At 47.0% G+C, this 9,449-nt stretch overlaps 1 protein-coding gene and 1 pseudogene across 1 annotated transcript; both read right to left on the minus strand.

Moving 5' to 3' along the window:
- Positions 1-216: 216 nt before the first annotated feature.
- On the minus strand, positions 217-4,222 carry LOC117833594 (protein LIKE EARLY STARVATION, chloroplastic). The gene is made up of 4 exons (XM_034713147.2): positions 3,604-4,222; positions 1,393-2,042; positions 969-1,165; positions 217-836 (listed from the first exon to the last, which is right to left on the minus strand). Exons 1-4 carry the CDS (start codon positions 4,148-4,150, stop codon positions 452-454), a joined length of 1,779 nt encoding a protein of 592 aa, XP_034569038.1. The 5' UTR covers positions 4,151-4,222; the 3' UTR covers positions 217-451.
- Positions 4,223-4,886: 664 nt separating this feature from the next.
- LOC117833592 (uncharacterized) lies at positions 4,887-9,078 on the minus strand (annotated as a pseudogene).
- Between the last annotated feature and the right edge of the window lie 371 nt (positions 9,079-9,449).

The raw sequence follows: 9,449 nt of genomic DNA on the forward strand, positions 1-9,449 counted from the left end.
TGCCATCTTCAGAACCGCTGTTGATGCAGAAAACAATCTGTTTGGGATATCACGAGTCGAAGATTTTGGGGACAAACCTTGATGGTGAATGCTTCTTTCTGAACAAGGAAATGACATTATAGATATGGCAAGCAGTACCAGACAATGGTTGCAAAAAATTAACAGTACGATCTCATTAGGCCATTTTTTTAAAAAAAAAAGGCAAATGTTTCGGGATAAGCATAGTAATAAAACTTCTATAAATTTATCTATTCACGTCTATATGAATACTCAATCCAGGCATCAGCATTCTGACGCTCTCTCTGTCACAACAGCACGTGAGCTGAAACCTCTTCAGCACAACCAAAAACTAGAGATGGGCGTGGAGCTAGATGAGTAGCCAGCTACTCAGATTATGCCATCAACTGAAATGTCTCTGAACATCTACTACTATTACTATAGTACTAACCCTTCAGACTTTATTTCTGGGGCGCTGCTGCCTCTTCACGGACCGCAGCTGCACGGAGTTCTCAAAGCAGTGGTAGAACCCGAAGTGCGGGAACCGTTCGTACCATGTCTCCTGGGGGACGTGCGTGTCCCAGTGCTCGCCGCTGCTGCTGCGCCCGTACTTGTGCACCCACCCGGACCCGTTGTGCTGCTCGCCCCAGGTGCGGTTCCACCGGTCCCCATATTTGCCCGCCCACCACGTCTCTCCCTGCTTAATTCCATGGCCGTTCGAGTCAAAGTGCTCGTCCCACTTGTCGCCCCACTTGGACCACCCGTCGCCCTCCGAGCGCTCAGCCCACTTGTCAGTGTACTTTGTGCTGCCACCGCTGCCATCATATGTCTCGCCCCACCTGTAGTGCAAAGGATGGTTGGGTGTATTGTGATTTGATCGTGCAACTCATAGTATGAAGATGATGCATGATATCTGAAATTTGTTGTTCCTGAAAGTGTCAACAATCATGATAAGAGTGGAAGCTCTTTACCTTTCATGCCAAACATGAGCATGACCAACATCCAACGGTGTATTTGGATCTAAGCTGCACCATTTATCAGCCCATTTTTCAGCTTTACCGGTTGAATCATAACGCTCAAACCATTGCTCTTGCCACTGCTCCCCTTTCCCGTTCTGTCCCCACTTATCTGCAGTCTTCTCCATATGCATAACCCCACAGGTGTAATCCTGCAACAAATCAAAATAAAATACTCAATCATGTTCTAGGGACGTGTTTATTTACCACAATTTACTTATAGTTATCCTGGGACAGTTGCAGAGTCACATGTGGATATGAGTCTCAAGCCAGATAATCCGAACAGACATAACTTGACATATTGCAAATAATTTATCAAAAAATTGAAGATTTTGCATATAATGAACAGATAGTTCTACCAAATATGACAGCAATTTACCTGCCACATTGACTCCTTCCAGTACTCCCGCCAAACATTGCCTGAAGCATCACGCCCCGACTTCTCAGAACCTAATTCTTTATGATCAAACCGGTCTGAAGCCTCCCAATACTTGTCTTCCCATTCAACAGCACCATCAGCACTGACTCCTCTAATTACGGTCCACTTGCAAACTACACCGTCAGGCCTTTGTTCTACACCTGTTTCCTTCCACCACAATGAACCATCAGGATGTACTCCATGAGTTGATTTATCATCACTTTCACTAAGAGCTCTAGCTGCCTCAGCTGCATTTTTTGAGAACTGTTCTTCAAATGTCTCCGTTGCATCAGTAGCTAGGTCAGCCTTGGAATCCACATTCTCAGGCTCAGCAAATGATTGGAAGGGAGGAAGAGATCTATCTTCCTTCTTCTCAAAGAAGGTGGCTTCAAAAGGGAGTGATAAATAGTCTGCTGATTGTTCCTTTTCCATCAACAGATCAGGCTGACGGGAAAAAGTATCCACTTTCTTGGATGGTTTCAAACCAGTACTGTTTTCGCTTGGCATACTGCTACCTCGCACTGGTGGTAACCACGACCAGAAATCTGGACCTGGAGTACCAAGCTTGGAACTTTCCTGCTTGTCAGAAGATGAACCCCCAGATTCTGGCACTGAATGAAGAACAGATTGCTGATGTTAGAACAGAATCTTACGTTTCAAGGAGCTGGATGCCATTGCAGCAAATAAAATGTTATGGCTAAACATGGTGCATAAGACTAAAGATATCCTTCATATTCAGCAAAACAGGACAATTTTGATATGACTTGCAACTACAAATGCCTTGAAAGTGCACAACACCTATGATCGGGAACTCCAAAAGGCACTATATCAGTAGTATAGCGTTTTTTTAATCCAAATCATCCTTGAAAAAGTTAGTTAAATTACGGTCAAATTTCCCATACTAGATGTGGAAAGGATAGACTAATTAATTTTCTACGTGTAGAGGACTAACAGGTGCTATATTATAGTTAGAAGTTAGCACTAGTTCTAGCTATATTTACTTGATACAGTAGGACAGAAGTGATTTGAAAAAATCAAGAAAATTCATATCCAATACCAAAATTCTCTAAATGCTCCAAGTTTCTATATATATAGGATACCAAGCTGTTCTGGTTAGTTAGAAGTACTTCTACCTATATTTGCTGACCAGTTGACCACAAATAATTTGAGATAATAAAGAATTTAGCATTGATAGTGACCCAAAAAAATCATATTTGATACAAAATTATGTCTCTGAAAATGAAATAATAAAGAGTATGCCATGTTTCCTAAAACGTTGCTTCACCTAGAGATAGCCGAACAAGCACAGGCACACTACTGAATTAGGCATGTATGGCACAAAACAAAATACAGATCCTTGGAACCTGCATGCTATTGTAACCCTACAAGGCTACAATTACTATGTCCAGAGAGCAAAATGGCAGAAAATTCCAACTATAACTACTCAATCCTGCAAGATATTCCATTCATTTATATGCATAGCGACAATCATCAAGATCCTCCGGTTTCAACTTAAGTCATCTACCCATTCACATACCAACACTCCGCAAGATCATCTGGTTTCACCATTTGTTTCATTCATACTTCTTACTAACAGACAAGCCTTATCCATTTATGCATGCCAACAACCATCAAGATTCTCCAGTTTCAACTATAGTTATATCTACTCACTATTATGCATACCAACAACCATCAAGATTCTCCAGTTTCAACTATAGTTATATCCACTCGTACACATCCCGACACTCAGCAAAATCATTCGATTACAACTTGGACTTCATTCATAACACTTACTACCAGACAATCCTCCAAAGTTCCACTCGGCACTCTAGGGCTTCAACTTCAACCAATGAACGACTGTCCTTTAAGGTCACAATCAACAAAAAAGATCCCTCATTTTGCATATTCCAGTTACCATTTTTTCTTCAAAGGATTTGTCCAATACAATGCACTAATGATTTATTTATCCAATATAATGCACTGATTTATTTATCCAATATAATGCTTAATAGAGCTTCCTTAGCAGCTCATAATTTCTTTGCACGCTACCCCTCTTGAGATTAAGGAAGGTCCTTTAACGTAACAGTTAGGCCTAAACGCTAAAGGGATTTATTATGAATGAAAAGGAGTGATCTTTAAACAATCTCACGTGAATCCAGTGGAAACCAGTACCTTCCAGCGACTGCAGCACCGGCCCCGTCGCCGCCGACCGTGAGCCCCGATCCGATTCCATCGCAGCGCTGCCTCCGCCCGATCCTACCTTGGCCGTCTCGGCCCTCTGCGGCGGCGTCGGGGGCGGGGACGGCTGCGGCGACGGGGCCGGGGCCGGGGCTGGCGGCGGCTCCTTGAGCACGGCGCGCGCGGCGGCGAGCGCGGCCGCGGCGCGGTCGATGACCTGGCGGCGCTGCACGCTGTCGCGCTCCTCCCGCGGCACCCGCAGCAGGTCCTCGAACCGCGCCGTCCGCCTCTCCACGACATCGACCGGCGGGGCCGCGGGCGCCTCCGCCTCGGCGGGGACGGGCGACTGGAGCCTGCGCGCGAGCTCCGCCGACCTCCGCTCCCGCTCCACCGCCTTCCTCCACATGTCCAGGTACGAGCCGCCGCCGCCGGCGGACGAGGCCGCGCGGGCGCGCGCATTGCGGCGGCGACCGAGGAGCAGGGAGAGGCGCGGGGCGGCGACGGCGGCCGGGGACACGGATGCGGCGTTGGATGCCGCCATCGCCTCGAGCTTCCGGCTCCTCCGAGTTCGAGGAGTGTGCTGCGTGCCGTGCCGGGGGTGAGGCGGCCGAGGGAGAGGGGGAGAGTGTGGAGGGGAAGAAAAGGGAGCGGGGCGTGGGCCCGGTCTCTGCTGACGTGGAGCCGAGCAAGTGGAGGAGGCTTGTGGTGCGTGTCGCGGCGTCCCACGTGTCACCACATCCAGGTGAAGGAAGCTCTGGACCACAGGTGGAGTCCTGGATGGGCCGGGCTGGTTCTTGATGGCCTTCACATCCGGTTCTTCTTGTCTTCTACTAATCCGGAGTAGGATTAGTTCTTCCGTTCTCAGTTATTTATCCATAAATCCCCTGTGTGTGTAGAGCAGTCACATGAAAACGAAAACGAAATATAAAAATTCAGATTGAAATGGGACAAAAAAAAAAGCAGAGTGATGGGAGAGTTCAACATCAACACTATACCATCTGCTGAACGAATATGCTATAGAAACATCAAGCACCGCTCCCCCCTAAGCTGATCCACCCGAGATACACATTAAAAAATTTGTCGAAATCCAAAGCAAATTCATAGCTGCATCAAGCAGAAGGACATCTGAAAAAAAGAATACATGCAAATGAAAGCAACCTAACTGTTTCTAATAAGATCATATATGGCCTATTTGTGGCAGGTGGCTGCAACTGCAAGAACAGATTCAAAAAAGTACATTCAGTTTGCCTGATTATGGGAAAGCACAAGTGTATACCTGCCCAATCAGAAGTCCTTTATCTCATTCTCAATAGGATGCAACCAGTATGTTACAGCACCATCAACATGCTACACGAGAAAAACTTCACATCTAATTGATAAACAAGTCAGAGAGTTTTCTGGGGATCCAAAGCTCACATACAACATATCAACTGTAGCCGTCTTCTGCAAGAAAATGGTATTTTTCAGGGAGAAATCTTGTATGTTCCTGGCATGTCCCTCTGCATGACAAGAGATCGATCAACAATGCAGTGGTTGACTCTTCAAGAGAGAAGTTTCTCTCATCAATTTTAGACAGATAAGTTCCAGCCCTGACTATTTCATGTTTCTTTAGTAATGCCCTGGCCACATGATTCAGCAGTCGAGAGTCCGGATCACAACCAGCATGCTCCATGGACGAAAAAATGTTGTCTGCCTGTTCCAGTAACCCTTGTTTAGTAAGATTTGTCATCATTAGAACACAAGTCTCAACAATTTTGTGCCTGTGTGTTCAGAAATCAGAAAACAGTTCTGAGCTACATTTTCCAACATAAAAGGACTGAAATTCAGTAATAACTAAATAGTTCAAGTGGCATAGTTACAACAAGAGGCCTGTCTGCCATTTAAACAAACACCAGGCCATTCGATTTAGAAACTGGTAGCAAAGAACTACCATTGCAGGAGGTCATCTGAGGCAGGCAGCAAGAAGTGCGGGCATGCATGCTTAGTAGCAGCAGAAGAAGATCAGTTCCCAGGGTGATCAACACTGTTGCAACTGAAGATGCTATAATAACATTTTGACCATCAGAGAGATGGCTCATCACTTCAGTTATGGGTGAACTTTCTTGTTATAAGCCACGCTCCTCCGCCACCATCACCACGTGATAGTGCTTCAAGTCTGTCTGCTGCTGCCACTTCGATGGCGCTAAGGAAACCTCAAAAACATCAACAGGAAACATTGAGCAACTTGGCATACATATAAGTACCCTAGCCATCATAAAGGCACTGGTCAGTGGTAATTGATATGATTAGCTAAAATAGCAATTCAAAAGATACAACCACTTTTGAGGTCGTAAAATATCCATTACTTTAGTCTGCTATTTTTCATTCTGCTAAATCAATTCTAGAGCAAAAGTGCTGGTGGATGAAAAATTTGTGATTTCTTACTTTTGCTGGTGGAACAAAGTTAATGACTAGTTGTCATTTCCTCATATGAACAAATCTAAACAAAGTAGCATTTAAACATGCGGCCGAGGGAGCCTGCACGTGAGGGGAGTGTTGGAGTATAAGTGAATTGCCCACCTTTCCCTATCAACTTAAGCTTTTGGGTTGAACTGGTTGGTGCATGCAACTCAATAAGCACAACTGATTGACTGTTTATTTCCTGTCTGACAAACAACAAGAGGATTTTTGGAGCTCACATTTAACAATCAACTAGAACCAGCTCCTGCAAGAAAATGATACTTTTCAGGGAGATATTTTATCTGTTCCTGACATGTCCCTTTGCTTGAGAAGAGATTGATCAGCAATGTTGCGGTTGAAACTTCAAGTACAAAGTTCCTCTCATCAATTTTGGACAGGTAAGTTCCAGCCCTGACTATTTCATGTTTCTCTAGCAACGCCCTGACCACATGATTCAGCAGTCGAGAGTTGGGATCAAAGCCAGCATTCTCCATGGATGAAAAGACATCATCTGCCTCTTCCGGTAACCCTTCTTTAATAAGATTCGTCATCATTAAATCATAAGTCTCAACAGAAGGCACAAGCCCACTTGCAGGGATGGAAGCAAACAGATATTTAGCTCCTTCAGTTCTCCTAGTTTTGAACATTACAGTAATCATAATATTAATAGTCACAATATTAATCTTTACGTTCATCGCTTGTAATTTCTTGAAAAGCGCAATTGCTTCATCAGGGCAATTGTTTTTGCAAAGTCCACTAAGAACGGTGTTGTATGTGTCAGTGCCCACTGAGATCCCGCTCTCGATCATTTCATGGAATCCTTCCTTCGCAGAAACTGTTCTCCCAGCCCGGAATAACCCATCCAGTACAATGTTGTACATAAAAGTTGAGGGCTTGATTCCCTTATGCACCATTTCTCTGAAAACAGTCAACCCATCATCAATCCTTCCAAGTTTACAATAGCCATTAACAAGTTCGCCATACACTACAACATCAGCTTCAATGCCAGCTGACACCATAGCATCAAATACTCTCAATGCTTTCTCCATCTTGCCAACTAGGCAGTATCCATCCACCAGCGAACCATACACAAAAACATCAGGATGCAGACCGATACTTACAAGTAAGTCAAATATATCCTGTGCGTCCACTACCCTTCCCTCTTTGCAAAGGCTGTTTATTATTGAAGTTAAGTGCACAATGTCAGGACGCATGCCTTTACTCATCATTTCAAAAACCAATTCCTTAGCTTTCAGCAAACCACCGTGAGTACAAAAACCCTGAATCAGGCACTGGTAAGTAGCTATACTGGGTGCTACTCCTTGATCAATCATTTCATTAAATATTTCCATAGCCTCGTCCATTTTAGCCATCCTGCAATGTGCAGCTATGACTGTCGAATAGGTTACCACATCAGGTTTTGCTCCTTGCTGCCTCATTTCACTGAAGATAATCATAGCCCGATCCAGCATTCCACATTTAGCATATCCCTTGATCAGTACATTGAAGAGGTCCGTCAGGTGCAACACCGTCTCCTAGCATCAAATTGAAGAGGTCTGTCATATCAACAAAGCAACCTTCAGTAGCGTACCCATCAAGCAGAATTAGGTATGAGACAGTATCAGGCTCCTGGCCCTTCGTTGCGATCGAGTCAAAAACATCTCTAGCTTCCTTAATTTTTCCATGCTTGCAAAGGGAAGCCAATAACGAGTTCCACGTAGCAATATCTGGTAGGAGACCCCACCTAGTCATCTCTTTGAATATCTTGACCGCCTCATTCCACTCACCCCTAGAGGAATATCCATAGATCAAGCAATTATATGTCCTGTTATTTGGTTGAACACCTTTATGAACCATTTGTCGGAGGACCACCTCTGCCTTGTCCATTGCCCTTGCCTTACACAGTGCATCAATACTGGAGTTGTAAGTCACTAGATTAGGTGAAATCCCCTGCTGCATCATTTCATTTATTAGATCACATCCTTTATCAACTTCACCCTCCTTAAAGAAGCCATCGATGACCGTGTTGTATGAGACCACGTCGGGCGAGCAGCCAGATCCCTTCTCAGCCATCCTCTGGAGCAATTCGAGAGCCCTCCGACTCTCTCTGCTGTCGCAGAAGCTCTTCATAAGTATGCTGTAGGAGACAACATCGGGCACACAGCCAAACTCGGGCATCCTGTGGAGCAGCACGTCCAAAGCGTCGTCAGTCCGCTTTGCTAAACAGAGGCTCTTGAGGAGGTTGTTGAAGGTGGTGACACTGACGCCCAACCCTGTCCTGAGGAGCCGGCCGAAGAAGGCCAGCGCTAGACCCGGGTGGCACGCACGGGTGCAGCAGCCCATGAGGATGCTGTAGGTGTGGAACGAGAGCGACAGCACCTTTGGGCCGGCAGCTCGTGACATGGCGTTGAAGAAAGTGACGGCGAGCACAGGCCCGTCCCTGCAGGCGGTGGAGGGCGGCGCGCGCGCGAGCGCGGCGAGGAATCCGTTCAGCGCGCGCTCGGGAACGGGGGTGCCTCGCCGCCGCAATTCGTCGAGCAGGTGGCGTGCGTCCTCTGGGCCGAACGCCCCGGACCGCGCGCGCTCCGTCGTGGCGGCCAGGGCAAGGTGGGGAGCGCGCGGTTTCGGCGCTCTGGAGGATGAGGCGGCGGCGGCGGTGACGACTGTGGAGAGCCGCGCACGGGACGACATGGCCGCGAGCGATTTCGGCCGCCCGGTAACGCCGTCTGTCCTGTCCTTCGGCGAGAGGCCGGCCTCGCTCCTGCGCTGTCTCTAGCGGAGCTCAGCGCGCGCTCGCGCCACCAGGTCGGGTGGAGCAGGCTCGCCGCCTCCGGCGGTTGCCATCACCGCGGCATGCCCCCCACAGGCACAGTGGAGGCCGTGGCGCTGGCGCGTCGGGGACGGCGCAAAATGAGTAGCCGTAGAGCGGCGGGGTCGCGGGTTGGTGAGAAGCGCTGGGCAGTGGGCACAGCGGGATCGGAGCTCCGTGGCGCACCGCCGGTGCTGCACGGCGCGGCGGGGAAACAGAGGAGATGGAACTGCTGGGCCTTTGACTGGGCCGCAACGAGAAGTACTTGCTGTCACCACGGGTAATTTTCCTAATTTGTTTGCCACAGTTAAGTGGTTATTTCATTTCGTTCGCTCCAGAACATTGGTGAGCAAAATCATCCATAGGTGATTTCTTTTTTTTTTGAAAAATAAACTGCAAAATATCAAGCGAAAGTAGCCTATGCTTTCTTGCTTCGTGCAGTGCCTATGAATGATTTTGCTCGCCAATACCCAGTAGAGAACGAAAATAAAATAACCACTTAATGCGGTAAACCAAATTAAGTGATCAAGTTCGATGCACTACAAAATTGCAGTCATGGTCCCTCATGTTCTACGGCTCACTTTTTGACATT

The sequence above is a fragment of the Setaria viridis genome, chromosome 8, assembly GCF_005286985.2.
Source record: "Setaria viridis chromosome 8, Setaria_viridis_v4.0, whole genome shotgun sequence".
Classification (NCBI taxonomy): domain Eukaryota; kingdom Viridiplantae; phylum Streptophyta; class Magnoliopsida; order Poales; family Poaceae; genus Setaria; species Setaria viridis.